The 19,376-nt window shown below is 43.5% G+C and overlaps 1 protein-coding gene across 2 annotated transcripts in view; it reads left to right on the top strand.

Annotated features, from left to right (window-relative positions):
- arhgap35a (Rho GTPase activating protein 35a) overlaps window positions 1-19,376 on the top strand; it is a 62,063-nt gene that overhangs the window by 32,960 nt on the left and 9,727 nt on the right. For both annotated transcript variants that reach the window (XM_051396897.1, XM_051396898.1), the window contains 2 exons: window positions 5,143-8,992; window positions 14,001-14,142. In XM_051396897.1, the coding sequence (XP_051252857.1) occupies window positions 5,255-8,992; window positions 14,001-14,142 (3,880 nt within the window). In that variant the 5' untranslated portion in view covers window positions 5,143-5,254. The remainder of the gene's footprint in view (window positions 1-5,142; window positions 8,993-14,000; window positions 14,143-19,376) is intronic.

Raw genomic sequence — 19,376 nt, 5'->3', positions numbered from 1 at the left:
TGCAAGCTGGCTTCCTCATTTATCCTCGTTTTGCAGTTTTGAATATCAACTGTATTGCTTTCATTAAGAAAAACCTAGTTAATAGTTTTGCTGTTGTGTTAGGGGATAACTTGAAGATCACTGGGAGATCTCTGAGCCTCACCACATATTTTGGGATTATATTAGTCCCTTATTTGTTTTAAATTAGAAAGATCTATCAGCATAGAGTATTCCTATTAAATGCTTAACTCTGAAACTTCAATGTTCTGCTTCCACAGAACAACTTTTCTTGACTCGGGTTTTTCTCTGGTCCTGCTTACACGCGTGGTTATCTCATTCAGCCCATGTGCACTCTCCGTTTAGGCTAACATTTAAAAGCGATACGGATCTTTTGGTGTATCAAAACAGGCCTGACTGACAATGATTGAAACTCCTCAGTGATACTCCCTAGCTTACTCCCCTTCTTTGCTCTATAATGAAAGGAATGCAGCCACCCCGTGAAGGCTACATGGTCTCTCCTCATGGGCAGTGAACACAGCCTCTTCCCTGCTGCCCTTTGTAGCACGTGTTATGATGAACTTCACGCCCTGCCGCCCTAGCATTAGCTTCAGGCTGCACTCCAGTACCCTACAGATGCATCCTATCTTCCTTGGCTTCTCTTGTCCTTGAGACAGTCAGTGACCTAGAAAGGTGCTGGTTCAGTCAAGGCAAGGTTGTGTTTAGACTGTTAGATTGGTTAATGCATTGTAATAGAAAGGAATGGGGAAAAAGCAACAGGGAAATTGAGATGTGGTATTTGGGTATGTCCTTCTTGTAATGCTGTTTGTGATTAGGCAGGGGGAGAGTGATGTAACGGGTAGGACCCTGACCCTCAGCTACTCATCCAGACCTCACCACGCCCCAGCCCCTCTCCCCTTAGGGGATTCCAATGTGTGGCTCACATGACCCAGGCCACTGACCTCTCTCCCATTCCCCTCATATCCATTCTTTTCTATACCCCCATCCTCTCCGTGTGCACAGACCTTTCACCCACTGTCTCCTCCCCCAATGGCTTGCACTCCTTCCTGCATCTCTTCCACCTCCTCCTACTCGCTCTCCCTCTCCTTTTCTGCTTACCCTCATGTTTCAGGGTCAGAGGCAGATGCAACGCAGGCCCTAACCCATCTCTGCCTCAGCCCTAAACAGCCCTAGGCCTCGAGACAGTGGTATGTGGTTGGACATGCGCACCAGACACAAGGCCTCAGGGTGAACTGGGAGACTGGCTGCCTGACTGCTCTACAACTGGACTGCCCCTCTAAGGCTAGTTGAGCTAAGGCAGTGGTGTCTTTATAGGTCTGCGAAAAGAGGAAATGTATTCCCTAAATGACTGGATCTATTGTGTATGAAATGCTGCACTTAGACCGCCAGTAGACAGGCTGTTGAAACGAGCTGAATTTTGCAGTTGTAGTGTCATATATATTCCATGATTCTGTCAGTTTGGCTTGGGCATGGCAGTCAGTCTCATGAGGCATTTTGTTTGCTTCTATTATAAGATTCTGCTATATTCTAAACCATTACATCCTCATGTCACTTAAGAATGAATTCTGAATGGTCTGTTTGCTGCTTGCACTGACATGTCACTTGGACAGTACAGAAAAAAAGAAAAGAAAATGGCATTAGGTCTCCTTTGTTTGCCCTCCTTTTTAGGTTATTGCAAAAAGGCCACAGCTCTTTGTCACACGCACATACCTAACCTGCACTCTACTGCAGTGAGTATGAGTTGTCTGTCAAAAAATGTGTATGAACTTGTAGATTCTCATACATTGTGCACGCAAAGGAACATTCTCAGAAATAGATAGGTGGGGTCAGTGAAGCAGATGTTAGCATCTGTGAGAGCATTGAGCCTGGCTTTCCTCCAGGTCCATAGGGACTTTAGGAGTGCTTGACTTTATTTAATCCAGACACTCTCACAACTGGTCACACACTCATGACCTATTTCACACATGACATGATGATCACCAGGATACGTGTGTGTGTGTGTGTGTGTGTGTGTGTGTGTGTGTGTGTGTGTGTGTGTGTGTGTGTGTGTGTGTGTGTGTGTGTGTGTGTGTGTGTGTGTGTGTGTGTGTGTGTGTGTGTGTGTGTGTGTGTGTGTACCGTATCAGCTAACCTGATTGGCCAGTGGGCTCATACGAGAACCCTGGGATATGAGGTAGTGAGGAGCAACAGTGCCAATCACAGGGGAAAGAAGGGATGGGTGGAGAGAGGAAGGCAATAGTGGAAAGGAGTCTTGGCATCATCGCTAAGTAGAAGAATTTAATAGAGAGTGTGTGTGTGTGTGTGTGTGTGTGTGTGTGTGTGTGTGTGTGTGTGTGCGCTCATATAGGTCATTTGTGCTAACGTGGGTGTACGCCAGGGCTTCCATACTTATCTGTATGTAACACCCTCTGTCAGCTCAGTAGGCAGCTACTTGAAGCATGTCACAACAGTTCACTCTGTGCAGAGATGCAGCTCACATCAACCTTTGCAATAGCAAAGCTCACAAACCTACCTGAAATCCCTTTTGGTTGACCTCCAAAAGGAAGCAATTTACAATACAGTAACGGGAATTTGCCCCACACAATTGTAATAACACAAAATTAAAATTATAGCTATTACTAAGGAACTGTCTTGACTCCTCTATACGTATTTATTGGTGAATTTTAATGTCTCTGGTCACTGGGTAGCGCAGGAGGGAGCCATGTAGTTAAATATGATGATTAGCAGGCTGGATACATGTTCTGTTTAGTAAGTGGACCACATCAAGGGCCAACAGGTCATGTTTTTAGTGGCTGATTGTAGTCGAGGCTGTCTGCTTTGTAATATGAACATGATTGGGTCAGGGCACAGGTGCACTTTTAACCTCCCGGTTCTTGCTCTATAGATTCCCCACCTGCAGCTCTTCTCATCTAGTCAAGGCTGCATATACTGCACTGTTTTCAAACTTAATACAGATGTGGGTGTAGACAATATAAATCTTATTATAAACTGGTGTACAAACACACACACACACACACACACACACACACACACACACACACACACACACACACACACACATCACAAGAAGCTGCAATTTCTTGCAAAGGTAAAATGTGCGACAAAACAGCATTATAATGAAGTACTGTAGTGCTTCAGGGATGCCCAGGCCTACAAATCTTGTTCTCCAGATGTCAGAAAACAGACCCCAACAAATGTCACATCGTCATGATTTTAATCATTTTTATAGTATAAAAATATTTTTTCAGTGCAAATGAAAGATGATCATCACAACCACGATAAGAACAATCAAAAAATAGCATGTTAGTAATATAATGAATCATATTGCAAAATCTAAACAATATGATTTTTTTTTTTTACTATATTGTACAGCCCTAGTATGCAGTAATACTTACAAAGGGCCCAGAAAGAGTAGAGAAGAACATGAATTAACCATAATTCCCAGGCCACATACCTATACGAGTGTATCGACCAGCAAGTCTGGCTGAGCACAACACACACCACGCCTTAATTTTACATGGACTGAGTCTATTTCTTGGTGCCTTGATACATTTTTCATTAATGTTTCCTCTACAAATATTAAAACACAAGACATTGTTTTTGATACTGATTCATTTTCCTTCGGCTGGCACTTGGTTATACACCTGCTGAAGCACTGGGGTGGTCTTGCCTCTGTAATGTTAATTCACAGCCTGATTGGAATTTGCTTTAGTGAAACTAAGGGTTTCAAAGCTTTGACGTAACTGTCAGCTTTGAACTTCGCTTAGTGGTACTCAGCTTTCCAAATAAAACTCAGAAATATACAGTATGTGCTGTAGTTAATACATGGCAGGTGTGAGCTTGCTTTTTATCTACAGTGTGTTTCACTGTAGTGAGTTTTTTACTCCTCCTACCGCTTCCTTTTCATTGTCTACCCCTGGTGTAGTGCAGTGTTGGACTTTGAAGTTCATCTTTGCGCATCCCCAGTTCTCTGTTGTCTGACAAACTCAATTCAGCAGCAATGAAGGCTTTGTCGGCTTTTGTGCTCTCTGTCAAAAGAGCTATTCATGATTAATAGTGGTTTTAATGTCTGTTTTACTACATTAACGCCTCAGTTATGACAAGGAGGGGGTGGTCTTATACTGCAAGTCTGTGTGCTCGCTGTCTAGAAAGATTTTTGTTCCTTACAAATTGTGCTGTCAAAAAGGGCTATTCCATAAAGAGCATCCCCAATCCCTCATCCTCTCTCTCTCTCTTTCTCTCTCTCCCGTTATTTTTGTCTGACTACTGATGGAATAAATTATACAGAGATTGTCCAGCCAAGTAAGCCTCTATGTATGTTCCTAGGTGCATGTGCTATTTCTTGACAGCACCACACCAATTTGTTGCTGTAGGTAAATATGTTGAGACATTAGTGATGGTACATCAGCCAACTCTGATCTGTTTGCAGAGTGCTGTTTGGTGAATAACATAGGGAAACATGTTTTTGATGGAGACAAGTCAGCCAACAGGCAGTGCAGCCTTTTAAAATGCAGATGGCTTTCCCTAGTTGGCCAATTAGTAACTTTAGCTCTGGAACACTTATCTGCTTTCATCTTCTTGTGTGTGTCTTTCAGTTGGGGTGCAGGGAGCTTAGTGAGCTTGTTTTTACAAGTGTGTGGTAGTGCATGTGTTTGTGTGCACATTCATGTGTCTCTTTTCTGCGATAGTAAAAACCCCACATTAACTCTATTCTACTGCTGCTGGCAGTGAGACTACCAACCATACTGTTAGATGTCAGATAATAAGCCAAAACACATATCGAGTCTTAACGAAGATAGGAATGAATTGTGGAAGGCACCACTGTTAGCAGTGCATTCCTGGCTGTATAAAAATTAAATGTTTTAAATGGGAAAAATTGCCTTTTACTGAGCTACATCTGGGTTAAGTAAGGTGCAGCATTCCAGCAGCTTTGCCACTGACCTCAATCTTTTCAGGAAACATTCAGTGGAGAAATAGGATCTCAGATTAAACAATATTAACAGCACATAGGCACACAGTAGGAATTTAGATGAGAGACACAATAGCTCTCTAATAATAAAGCCTGTCACTGGAATGTTTTTTTTTTCTGTATTTCTCTAGATTAATTATATCTCTGCATTTTCTTTCTCTCTCTCTATCATGCAGGGCCAGACCCCAGCCCAGTGAGCTCCCCTTGCATGGAAACCATCCTTCCTTGGAAGCCTTCTCCTCTCCCTAGAGCTATCAGCCAGCATGGCAGGATGAGCCTCTGCCAGCGATGATGATGGCCAAAAAGCAAGATGTCCGGTCACCCACCTACAACCTGGTCGTGGTTGGGCTGTCCGGCACGGAGAAGGAGAAAGGCCAGTGTGGTGTGGGCAAGTCCTGCCTGTGTAACCGCTTCGTCCGGCCAAGTGCAGATGACTTCTACCTAGACCACACCTCTGTTCTCAGTACCAGTGACTTTGGAGGCCGTGTGGTGAACAATGACCACTTCTTGTTCTGGGGAGAGGCTGGGCGGACGATGGAGGAAGGGCCAGAATGCCGTATGAATGTTGTTGAGCAGACAGAGTTCATTGATGATCAGACATTCCAGCCACACCGAAGTACGGCACTCCAGCCTTACATCAAGAGGGCAGCTTCCAACAAGCTGGCTTCGGCTGAGAAGCTGATGTACTTTTGCACAGATCAGCTGGGACTGGAGCAGGACTTTGAGCAGAAACAGATGCCAGAAGGCAAACTTATGGTGGATGGCTTCTTACTCTGTGTGGATGTTAGCAGGGGTATGAACCGTAGCTTTGAGGACCAGATGAAGTTTGTTACCAACCTGTACAACCAGCTAGCCAAAACAAAGAAACCTGTGGTACTGGTTCTCACCAAATGTGATGAAGGAGTTGAGCGCTATATTAAAGACTCACACACCTTTGCCCTAGCCAAGAAGAACCTACAGGTGGTAGAAACATCAGCACGCTCAAATGTCAATGTTGACCTAGCCTTTCTTACACTGGTTCAGCTAATAGACAAGGGTAGGGGTAAGCCCAAAATTATCCCTTACTTCGAGGCACTGAAACAGCAGAGTCAACAGATTGCCTCAGCCAAAGACCACTATGAGTGGCTGGTCAACCGAATTGTGAAGAACCACAATGAGACATGGCCCAATGTCAGTCGCCGCATGCAGTCTGCCCCTGAGTACAAGGACTATGTTTTCCTTGAGGGGACAGCTAAAGCCAAGAAGCTCTTTCAGCAGCATGTGCATAGACTTAAACAAGACCATATAGAGAAACGTAGGAAGGCCTATCTTAGTACACTACCACAGGCCTTGTCTATACTGTTACCAGAGTTGGACGAAATAGACCACCTAAGCTGGTCTGGAGTTCAGAAAGTCCTGGAGACAAAGAGAGATTTCTCACAATGGTTTGTAGTGCTAGATGACACCCCTTGGGAGACCACATCACACATTGATAACATGGAGGATGATCGAATCCCCCAGGACCTCCTGGAGACCCCCGCAGCTGAAACTATCTATGAGACCCACTTGGAGCAGCTAAGGAATGAGCGCAAACGGGCTGAGATGCGATGGGAGTTCAAGGAGAAGCTAAGTGTCTCTCCTTTTATCACACCAGGGAAACCCTGGGAGGAGGCCCGAAGCTTCATCATGAATGAGGACTTCTACCAATGGCTGGATGAGGCTGAATATCTGGATATCTACAACAAACACCAGAAGGAAATCATTGACCGAGCCAAAGAGGACTTTCAGGAACTGCTTCTTGAATACTCTGAGCTCTTCTATGAACTTGAAGTGGATGCAAAGCCAAGTAAAGAGAAAATGGGAGCCATTCAGGAAGTGTTGGGTGAGGAGCAAAGGTTTAAAGCCCTCCAGAAGTTGCAGGCAGAAAGGGATGCTCTGGTATTGAAACATATCCACTTTGTCTACCACCCTACAAAGGACACCTGCCCCAACAGCCCCCACTGTGTAGACAGTAAGATAGAGCAGATACTGGCCTCCAAATTCCCTACCCGCTACCCATCATCAGACAGTTCAAGACTGGATGGGGGGAGGGCTGAACGGATAAATCTTGTCATCCTCGGGAAAGATGGGCTAGCCAGAGAGATGGCAAATGAGATACGGGCCTTGTGCACCAGTGACGACCGGTACGTGCTAGATGGAAAGATGTATGAGTTAGCCCTTCGTCCCATAGAGGGCAACGTACGTCTGCCAGTCAATTCCTTCCACACACCAACCTTTACACCCCATGGTTGTCTGTGTTTGTACAACTCCAAGGAATCCCTCTCGTATGTTGTTGAGAGTTTAGAAAAGCTTAGGGAGTCAACTATAAGCAGAAGGGAAAGGGAAAACAGCTTAGCCCAACTCCCGCTGTCCCTCCTTCTGGTCACCAAGCGGGGGGTGGGGTCCATAGGGGACATTGGGGGGGAGACAGCTCAGACTCTTATCCAACAAGGGCAGCATGTGGCTGGAAAGCTACAGTGTGCTTACCTAGACCCTGCCTCTCCAGGCATGGGCTATGGACGCAATGTCAATGAGAAGCAGATCAACCAGATGCTGAAGGGCCTCTTAGAATCACGGAGAAGCATAGGGAGTAGTTCCCCTCCCTTACCCCCTCCATCGTCTGCCTTCAGAGACTCTCAGTCCCAGCCAATGCTAGAGGCAGACCTGAGGATAGTCATGTGCCTGATGTGTGGAGACACATACGACCTAGACCAACTCCTTGCTCCCTTCTTGTTACCCCAGCATTGTCGTCCTGCCTCCAGCCTCAGCAGTGGTACCTCCGTTTTGCTGGATTTCAGTATAGGAGGTCAGAGGCAGAATATTGAGCTGTCACTGCTCTCCTTCCATTCCTCATTCTCTCTTCGCAAGACCAGGCTGGTCCATGGCTACATTGCAGTCTACTCTGCTCGCCGCAAGGCCTCTATGGAGACATTATGTGCTTTCCTGTGTGAGGTCCAAGACATCATCCCAGTCCAGTTGTTAGCAGTAGGGGAGAGTCAGATGGAGCTCTCAGATTCTGAGTCAGCTAAGGAGCAGGTCAGTCAGGGAGAGGAACTGGCCCATGAAATAGAGGCTAGATTTAACACAGTAATATGTGGACATGGTGGGGTCGTTGGGGGGCTTCATAAGATAGACCTTTTCCAACCCTTCCTCAAAGAGGTGGTAGAGAAGCGCACTATTGTGGAGGCCACACACATGTATGATAATGTGGCTGAGGCATGTACCAATGAGAGCATCAGCCCTCGCTGTGGCTCCCCTAGTCCAGTTAACACTCTTATGGACTCAGAGGACGATATCGACCCATCACCACCTTACCCTACCCTGAGGGAGGATGGCAGTCTCAGTTCCCACCTGGGAAGCTTCAAGCTGCCAGATCTAGATTCAAGTGACACCTTCTCTGTCATTTCCGAGCTTAGCACCTTTGAGAGCAAGCTGAATAACAAGGTTCCTCCACAAGTGAAGCCCAAGCCTGTCCGTAAAGTTAACCTAGGCCCCTACATGGACCAGCAGGGTGGCACCAACCGCCGCTCTTTGCCCCAAGCTGTCACCTGGGCACCAGGTAGCGATGGTGGCTATGACCCCTCAGACTACGCAGAGCCTATGGATGCTGTGAGCAAACCTCGACCCACAGAAGAGGAGAATATTTACTCGGTCCCCCATGACAGCACACAGGGCAAGATTATCACCATCCGCAACGCCAACAAAGGTCACTCCAACGGGAGTGCTGGGGGGAATGGATCGGACAGTGAGGCTGATAGCAGCTCACTGGAGCGCAGGAGAAAGTTGTCTGCCATTGGGGTAAAGCCTAAGCTGTACAGAGACAGATCCAAAAGGCTTGGCAAGTTCAGCAGTTTTAGGACAAGCTTCTCTATTGGCAGTGATGATGAGATGGGGGGTCCACCCAAGGCTAGCCAGGAAGAGGGGGGAGCCCAAAAGGACAGCTCCATCGAGGAAAGTGAGGACCCCAAAAGAAGAAATATTCTTAAGAGCCTGCGCAGAAATACAAAGGTTAGTGTTTGTGCAACCATCTGTTTTAGTTAAATATGAGTGACATATGGGTTAAATATACAAATATGTCTCAACTATGTTAAGTGACAAAAAGTGTTACATTTAAAAAGTGAACATCTGAATTTAATTTGTTGATGTAACTATTCCCAAATACTGCAGTTAACCAGTGTTTTTCTAAAACACACCCACAGCCCAAGTAAATTACTTACTGAAGATTGAGCATTTTCTCAAATACAACTTAAAATAACCTCCTAAGTGAAAATGACCATGACCTTATAAGTATTTTGACAGGGAAAGTGGAAATGTATTTTTCAAGCAAAACACTTAAATACACCACTTTTTTAGCAGTACGTATGCATATGTATTTGTTTATGGACGGAATGGATGAAATCCTCTGTATAATTAGTTCTTGGCTGAGATTCAACACCTGTTTGCTTTGGTGGATAACTGTTTATTATTTGTTTATTACTAAAGTTGAGGAGTAACTAATGAGTTCAATATAATCACTCTACTCTCTGCAGCTTAGCTCAGTGAAAGCATGACATACTGTAGGAGTTCCTCTGAAAGCATGTCTGAAATGTTTTTTCGTGACCGCTCGGTGAAAGCCTGCTAAACTAGCCAGATCATCAGAGGAAAAAGAGACATACTCCAGTCACTGAACTTCTATACCAAAAGGCTGAAACTCTTAATGAGTAGGGACAGAGCAACGGTATACACAGTGCTACTTTATCTGTTTGTGCGCATGTGTGTGTTTGCTAGGTTGCATCAGGTTTCCTATTATATGAGAGCCGTCATAATAATGTTTGACATTCATTAACCAAGATTTTAAAGGCAACTATTCTTGCTATAGCGGTACATGAAGAGAAATAAAACTAATGTTATATCTCAGCAAATTAGCTGTAAACATTCCTGCTGTTCAGGAACAGATAGTACTAACAAGCAACAAAAAAAATCTAAACACTCCAAAAATAAAACCGCCGCTCTTACAATTTACATGCTGATTGTGCAATCAACTTGCTTTCAGTCTCACTTGTCGTATGGCTACACATTGTTTAAATCTTAGTTGCCAAATCGTGCACTGCATGTGACATAAGTGATCTAGTGATTGACATCGTGTAGTAACTGCAGAGTTGTTTACTGTTCACTGTTGTGGTACTGCAGTGAAGTATGTGCCAACACTGGGCAACTTGTTCATAAGACTCCAATTCTTCAGTCAGTTTGGTTTTTCTTTGCTTCCTTACGTTCATTCTTTCATATTCACAGTGTTTGTCTTCGCTTCTTGCTTATTCATGCTTTCTGCTTCTCACATTCCTGTCACACTCTTTCTCTCTCACTCCCAATTATGTTCTCCTCATATCTCTCTTTCCTTTCTATTTTTTATGCTTTTTTGCACACACACACTCTCCTCCTTCACTTGTTTCCATAACCTCTGTCTACTCCTCTCCTGTTCATTTCTGTGCTTGTCTCTCACACGTGTTGTGGTGATAGTTTTGACCTTACTCTGTTAGGCTTATCAGCTTGGTATGCTGTTCATTCACACTCATGGCTTGGTACAAAAGTGCCAGCTGAATAGGAGTTACAGCTGCTTATGTTGTGCTTGTGTGTCTGTGATAATTACCATGCCTGTCAGTAGCGTGGAACAGGAGGGGTATGATTAATGTTTTCACACACTGTGATGTCCAAGTACCTGTGTGAAAGCTGTCCTCTCACATAGCTCCTAACTGCCAAAACTAAATTAATTCCTTTGTGCACTAACTGACTTAGCTCATATTGTATTCAAAGGTATTTGTCTTTCTGAAAAACGGTGTAAGGACAGCCCAGTTCAAGCCCCATGTTAGCAACCATACAACTCCAGTAGCTTTGACTTTTACCCGACCCTGTGCTCCGATCCTGCCCTCGCAGGGGGGCAAGAGGGAAGGGGGATCAATAAAGTATCACATTACACATTATAAACCTACACATTATAAAAAAAAAGAAATCAAGAAAATTGAAACCAGCTGAATTTAGATCAGTGTCGTCATCATTAGTCTAATCAGTGCCTCTGATTTGTGCCCCACAGCAGGTCTGGGATCTGGATGCTTGCATTACAAGCCATTATGGCTTAATTGTGGTTGTAACGAAGTGATCAAGTTCCATCACCTGTTTTCTAAGCAGCTGTCTCAAAGATAAGAGTCCATTTTCAGTCTGGTGCAACCTGAAATCCCCTCCGGATAACTGACATGTTATTGAGTTATTTAGTCATCTCAAGGAGATCTATTGTATAGCAGTGACTCGGGGTTGGTATAAAACCAGCCGTTCCTGTTAGTGACTTGTCAGGGTTAACACAAAGCCAGATTTTCAGTAGGTTTTAGGCTGAAGGTTTGAGTTTCTGCAGTGTAAACACTTTCCTGGTCAGAGCCTTAGGGTACTGTACCACTCAGAGTCATAACGGGTATGGAACGAATAATTGAAACTAGACTCTGAGCCCATTTTAAAACCCACTTTACCTCAGGCAATGACCAACTGTGTCTCTGTCCCGCCTGCCCTCCCTCAGCGAGGGGCCGGAAACGTTTCCTCTCTCTCCTGCAGCTTTTTTCAAAACCTCCTCAGCCAGCAAGAGGAATGCTTCAAATTCCTCAGTCACCTAGTTCCAGTCTAGTGTCCTCATACAAGGAATAAGAAGGAAGGAGGCAATCAAAGGAAAGGAGAAAACACAACCACAGAACAACAATTAAACACAGCCAGAGAGAAATAAGTTATGATAGAACTGAAAGGTCTTTTTTTTTCTTCCATATTGCGGCTTTGTGTTTCAGCGTGCTGTGTATGTAAACGCTCACCATGATGTCTGTATGTTATTATTAAGGATGTGTTTTGTTTGTCTTTTGTGGTAGAGGTCTGTTTTGTCTTCTCAGCGCTGGCAACATATCCTGTCTCAGTCAGCAACTAAAAGGAGTGGCCAGAAGGCAAAACTGCAGGGGGAGAAGACAGTGGGTGGAGGAGGAGGGGTGGTGGTGGAAAGCATAGAGACAGTCTGCTAAACTGAGATAGGGCACAGATATACAACACAGTCAATGTGATAGGACACAAATAAATTATGAGCTGCTACTTGGAGCTACAAAACCAAGCTGGCAGTGAGTTATGACAGCACAGCTCTGTGCTCACAGAGGCCGTTGTCTTGTAGCGTCACGTCTATTATCACTACCCTTTAAATTCAATTAAAGCCTTGTGGGGGTGTTTCGTGCACATGTGAGCACACTTCACATCTATATTCGACACAACCACAAGTATAAAGATGCCTGTGTGTTGAGTGTCACAGAGGGATCCGACAGGGCAGCGTGGGAGGTAGGTGGGTGTGAAGTGGGGGAATTCCAGTTAGGAATCCGCTTGTGTGGGGCTTATAACAGAGAGATAACTCGGCCGGCAACAGTTACTGACTTGTTGGAAAAAAGTCTGAAATAGTTTAACCTAGATGTGTTTCAGTACAGACCCATCATCAGCATCTCGGGGGGCGGCCTTGCTGAATGAATTGCACACTCTTCCAGTAAGCCAGTCAGGGTTGCCGAGTTGTCTTTGACATTTTATTTTCCTGACACATGAGCACACAGCTGACGGATGAAGTAGCGACAGTGCCCTTTTTCTACAGTTTATTATAAAAAGCACCCTAGATAGAAGAGCCTGAATGATACTGGATCTTTGCGGACAAAACCAATATCAATACTTGATAACAATATGACAAGTAATGTCTTTTTTCTTCTTTTTCTTTTACATAAACATTTTGTGAAAAAGAAGTTCTTTTGAAATTTAACTACAAAGAAAAGCCACATTAAAATAAACTATAAAAAGAAGAGAAAAGAAATCTGAATTAAATATACATAGGATGCTGCAGTTTACTATTCCATCTCTTTTAGGTTTCTCCCAGCACACTCACCGATAATTATTCATCCACCACATATCGGCAAATAATATTGGCCTGCAGATGTATTGGCCAGGCTCTTTTAGGTGGAAGCCTAATCAAAGATGTTAACTTGGCACCACTGAACCAAAGATAAAACAGATTAACAACAGAATAAATAAACCAAATGTGCAAACAACAGGAAATAATGAAAAAGTCCAGGTGAGCCTTTGTTGATCTGCTCAGTCTTAATTAGTGTTTCAGCCTACCGCTGTGAGTGAGTGTGTGTATATATGTGGTATCGAAAATGTTTGGTGGAGTGCAGCGAGGCCAGTATCTGGAGCAGAGGGCGCGCCGGGCTCCTTCTCTCTAATGAGCACTTCTCTGCTCCTTCCCTGTGTCTGTCTGTCAGGCCTGCACTGCTCCCACAGTCTATATGTGCCAAACCAACCATGCACCCCTGCCTCACCACCCTGCCTGCCAGGGCAGAGCCTCAGGGGGCTGATAGACTTACTAGAGATCCAGGCCTCAGGGGCCTTCAAAACATTCCCACTCAACACCATTAAAGTGCAGTACAATTTCTGCTGATGCCTCAGCCATATGGAGGCAGGCAGAGAATGTTGCAGGAGTGTATTAGAAGGCTCTTAACAGGAGAATAACAGGAGTTAGAAAGTAATTAAACAACAATGAATAAGAGAGTTTGATTATTTGAGGGCTGCAGTGCAGTAGAGAGAGAAAGAGAAACGCAGAATGCCAAAGGAACGAGGGCAAGGATGAAGAGACCAGAGTGATGAAGGAACTGATGTATATCTCACTTTGTACAGAACAAGGTTCTAGACAGGAATGTGTGATTACTTATCAGTGTAAGGTTTGAAGGAATGTGCGGGATGGGTGTGCATGTTTGTCTTTTTGCTGAAGTAGATACTAACATAAAAACACTTTAAAATAAGGTCATGGTCTTTTCCATATGTATCAAGTCATTTCAAGAACAGTGCCTGTAGGCTCAGGGTCACTTTGGAAATGTTGTTCTATGTCAGCAGTGTCAATGTCAGTCTAATAATACTGATTTTTTTTCAATATAAAAAATGTGCTCCCACCAATCTGGTGTTTCTTCACAATTTCTTTTTTTTCTTCCAGAAACCACGACCCAAACCCAGGCATTCAATTTCCAAACCCATCGAAAGCAACTACTTTGGTATGCCACTGGCAACTGTGGTCACTCTTGAGAGGCCAATCCCAGTCTTCATTGAGAAGTGCATCCGTTTCATTGAAACAACTGGTAAGAATCTGTTTAATTTATATAATAAGGAGTACAGATGCTTAATGCCGTCCTAAAGGGAGCAGCACGAGCTGTTGTTTTCAGTGATTTAAGTATTAACTTTTCTAAAATGATTTCAAAGGATCCATTCTGCCTGTGCTATGCTATACCTCCCTCCTTTGATCTCTCTGCATTTTTTCCTTATCTTAATCCTCTTCCCTGGTGGGATTGTTACATACTGTGGTCTTTACCACTAAGAGTGTGATTCTGACGTACTTCTCAAATCACAGCCTTTGTGTCTGTGCAGGCTTGCAACTGCTACTTTCTTCTGTGTCTCCCTTATTCTTTGTTTGATAAAGGGTAGTGTTTATCTAAGCTGTAGGCTTTATAAGTGGACTGCGCACCTCCAGGGACATGAACCAAGTTGGTGTGTTAACTTACGTTTTGATAACCTGGATAGTCTCATAGAAATAAAGCAAAATGAAGTGTGATAACATACGTGGGTGAAGCAGGATTTCTGATTTGTATATGCATATTTCATAAATATTGTTACCAAGGGTTCATATGGAAATAAGGCAGATTATCCTGGCTTCTGCTTGCAGTGGTTACAGTCACAACTTTACAATGAGTCATCAGAGCCTCATTCAGATCAATGTGATAATGAGAAAAGGCAAGGCTCTATGTATTTCAGCTGAAATACACTCACCTGCTTAGGTTAACCTTGAGCTTAGAGTCTGTGCACAAATGTGTTTAATGAACACGTTCTCAGCCTGTTGCGACAATCATCCACCCGCCCCCCATACCTCTCCTCTACTCTCCTCTCTTCTCTGGGAGTACTGGGAGCACAGATGTGGTTGGATAGCCTCTTTTAACCTTGCTACCCTGTTGCCCAGATGCCAAACCCCCTGCCAGGCTGTTCTGGTGCCCCCACTGCTCGAGGACTGCCAGCTTGACTCTCAGTCTGCAACCAGCTGTTACACTAAACCAGAGGCGACTTAATGCAGGGTCGATGCATATGTATAGATCTTGGCATACGTCTCTCATATCGAGGCATCAGTATTAAATTGAGACTGTTTCATAACCAGTTAAAAACTCATTGTAGCAGGTTTTAAGTGGTTTACGACTTCATAAAAAATAACTTAAATACACATCTAAGTAATGTTGAATACAAACATACACTCATTGCTTAAAATTTTCATTACCTTCCATAAAGTGAATTGCATTTGAGCAAGCGAGTTTGTCTGTTGCCAAATCATTCCACTGTAATCTCTGTCCTGATTAAAGACTGTATTTGTGGATTACTGCAGCCTTACAAAACATCCACGCCTTCCTCTGTGTAGGAGTATAGGGGCAAAGCTCAACAAGGCATCACATTAGATTTCACCTCTCCCTGTTCAGATGTTAACTGGAGCAGTCACGGCACTTAGTTCTGGGCGAGGGAGAAAAAACTGGTTGAATATGTGTTTATATACATACACACTGATGTGTGCATACATGAGGATGAATGCACAGCTTCTTTTGGAGGTGTTTTCCACCTCTTACCCTCACTCACTGCTTTAGTATTTTGCTTAATCCTCTGTTTCCTGCTCTCCCCCTTTGTCCTTGTTTCTCTACTTCTTTCTCCTGATCCAGTCGTCTTTCTCCCTCTGTACCTTCACTTGTCAGATGTGATTTCTTTCATCTTATTCCCAACCCATATTTCTATTTCTCCCTCTGTCCTCTCGTCACTTCTCTCAATTCACTGCATTTTATTTCTCCTGCTAGCCTTTCCATCTCTTATTCCCCCCTCCCTTCATTGCTTCCCCCCTTCCTCTTGTCAGCATGGTGTGTGTGTGTGTGTGTGTGTGTGTGTGTGTGTGTGTGTGTGTGTGTGTGTGTGTGTGTGTGTGTGTGTGTGTGTGTGTGTGTGTGTGTGTGTGTGTGTGTGTGTGTGTGTGTGTGTGTGTGTTCGGTTGTGTTTTAGCCAGGGAGTTGCCAGGTAATGTTCTGCCCCATAGCACCCTCTGTCCAATCAATATCGCAAGGTGGGAAATTGGAGAAAATGTTTGGGCTCAGCTCTTTTCTATGTGTGTTTAGCTTGCTCCTGTGTTATTTGTCTGTGTACGTATGCATGGGTGAGAAGTGTAGCCACACACATCTCACAGTCAGAACCAACAATAATGTGCACAGAAATATTTTGTTTATATACTAACAGCTGCAGTAAAGAATGGCACACCCACACTGAATTACTGCAACTGGAAGGGGAAATGAGCTACATTGTGCTATGTAGTTTCAATTGTAGTTGTTCTAAGTCAGACTTCACTTATCCTGTATCTGCATCTGCCATCAGTGGCTATAATGGCACTCACAGGAAATTACCATACAGCGCTGACACTATGTTTGTCACTATAGTGTGAGCTGATAATGAGTGACGTTGTGAAGCTGACCCTGGACCTGCAGCTTTGACCTACATCCTTCCCTTTTCCCTCTTTCTTAAACAAAAATGCTCACTCACTAACTAACTCAAACCCATACCAGTGTCCCTACCTTTTACGCTTATCTTTTTAAATAACATTGATAATCCTCTCACAGTCTGAGTCTTGTGTTCATACACTGATGTATATGTTTGTAGCCCCCGAAAAAGCCAAGTTGTTTATTCACTAGTTAAAAGATATTGAATTTATGGATACAACAAGCAAATTTGCTCGTTTTATACATTTTAGAGGAATATTTTTGGCAATACACATGATGGACTGAAGTAAAACTCCTTTCTGTTTTTTTATCTTCTATTCAAAAGTGTTATGTGTTTGTTGCCTCTCTTAATTGTGCTTTATACCTCACTCCCTTTGTCCTTGAGAATAATAGGAGTGGATGTGGTATTTTGTGTTATTTTCATGCATTCTTGTAGAAAAGCAGCTACAAAAAAATCAATCCATAGTGACTGCTGTTATCTCTCCTCAGCTCTGGCTTTCTCTCAGCGTGGTAGCTGCAGTGTGTTCTGCTCGCGGGTGTCGAGGTGATGAATGTGTGTTAGCGTGTGCAGACATATCTGCTGGCTGTAGGAGCCTCCATAGCGACGTAAAGGGCAGCACCCAGCCACTGCCTGTTTTCATGGTCAACTATAAAATCTGCCTCTGGGCTGCTGAACCCAGAGAGACGCTGGGGTCTGGGCTGATGTGGGATCAGCTGGAGAGTTGTCAGACAGTAACATGCTGCAGGAGCACAGTCTCACTGACTGCAGGAGCGTTTATCATGCTCTCAGAGTTCGTGTGATTGCAGGTTCACAGGTGTGTTTGGCCACTTGAGTGCTGTTGGAAGCCATGACGTCAGCATAGATGGTTGTTTTTTTATGTTTCTACTTTTCTTGGATTGTGTATTGTGTGAAGATATAAACACCTAATAAAAGTAATGTTTATGTGCCCTCATATTCACTGTAATAGTATGGATTGATAATAGCTTCATAGAAAAACTTAAGAACTAGACGCTGTTAGAGGATGCAGATAAAACATTTGTTCGCTACAGGAAGTGCTCATATTTACGTTGACCCCAGCAAGCGCTAGTGCTTTGTTTGACCCCAGAGGAAGAGGATGCTGCTTTCTGTTTTGGGCAGCTTACCTTTTGATGCTCTCATTGTAAAAAATATTTTATTCGCCTTCTTTATCCACTGCTTTGTGGCTCCTCTTCTGTTATTTTCATTCTCCTGTCCCCTCCATCTTTTATGTGTTTTGTTGTTTCAAACACATTTCCTTTCCCTCTATATATCCCTCCTTATCTTAATCCCTTTCTTTTTTCTCTTTCTCTCTTTCATCAGTTTGACCCTAACTCCTATGCGTCCTCACACTCCCCCCCACTATCTTTCTCATACTTGGGCGCTTGTTCTATTTTGCCCCTATCTCTCTCTCTCTCTCCCTCTCTCACTCCCCACTACTGCTACACTACTCCCCACTCCCTATCTCTCCTCCCATCCCTGTTTTCCTAGTGTCTGGGCTAGAAAAGCTTTTGTGGATAATTGATTGGTAGAAGGAGGAGATCGATGCTGTATGCCTTGACTGAGAGCTCTCTCATTTCCTCCCTGCCTCTCTCTATCTCGCCCTCTTTTTCTGCCACTCCCTATCTTCCTCACTCCCTCTGGATTGCTCTTTGTCTCCCCGAGTCGCCACCAAAGTGTGAACGGAGAGAGAATTTTGACCTTATCTTATATAAATTGGAAAAAATATTAATTAAAGAAAATGAAGTTCGCTTTTACTTACACCAGTTATCCATGTGCCGTTTCTTTTTGACACTGTCTTCCGCGTCTAAGTACGTGGTTGTGTTGCTAGAATACAAGAAGAAAAGTGATATTTACTAAAGCTATAGAAAATTACTATGAATTAAATTTATGGGGTATTTATTAAGACTACATATATGTGATGATATTGACGCTGGGATATTGATGACATGTTTTGTGCATCTCTGCAAAGCAGTGGACATAAAATCATGTGTTTTCTGCTGCTGAACTTGAAATAATTTGAAGGGCAGGTAGTTTTGAAACTGCTATTGTGCTTTCTTCCCTCAGGATGATACAGCATGTGAGGCTTAGCTTAGTTAGTCATTAATTGTCAGCTCAAGAAAAATGATCAGTGATTGAGTTAAGAAGGCCTCCCAGAGTTAAGAAAAATAAATGTGGGAGATTTTTGGTAGTTGTTAACACTTTGAAATTCTCGACTATATTATATTATTAGATTATAATAGAATAGATTATTGCTGTAAACAGATAATAAAATCCACACAGGCCTCTTTAATAAGTATTTAATTGGCTTCTTCAATCATATTGCACTAGACTGAACCTGCTGTGAGGCATTTAAAAAACATATTCAAGCAGAAGGGAAGAAACTGGCTGACTATTGCATTCCTGCTCTTTTGTCTTGTATTGTTGCAGTGACAATGAAGGGCTCTTGTTAAATCACCCCATGTATTCACCTTCAGTATACTTTACTGTGGCCAGTAAAGTGTTTTTGTCATCTGAATTATTAAATGGACCAAAGTTGTCTGTAACCTTCTCTGTGTTCAACCAAACAGAGCCACACATTGACACAGACACGCAATTTGATGATCAATTATCTAAAGAAAGGCTGCAAATCCTCAGTAAATAGTATGAAGTATGAAGTAGTAGTATGAAGTTGTGTATGAGATGAAAAGCACATGGCATCTGTAGTTCTTCCAGTGACAGTGCACCAGTGGGCTCTTAGCAGGCCTGCAGGAGTGCTTTATGGGTTTAATAAATAGTGCTAATAGTG

The sequence above is a fragment of the Dicentrarchus labrax genome, unplaced genomic scaffold (assembly GCF_905237075.1).
Source record: "Dicentrarchus labrax unplaced genomic scaffold, dlabrax2021, whole genome shotgun sequence".
NCBI lineage: Eukaryota > Metazoa > Chordata > Actinopteri > Moronidae > Dicentrarchus > Dicentrarchus labrax.
The sequence above is the reverse complement of the archived record's forward strand: the minus strand, read 5'-3'. Positions and strand labels throughout refer to the sequence as shown.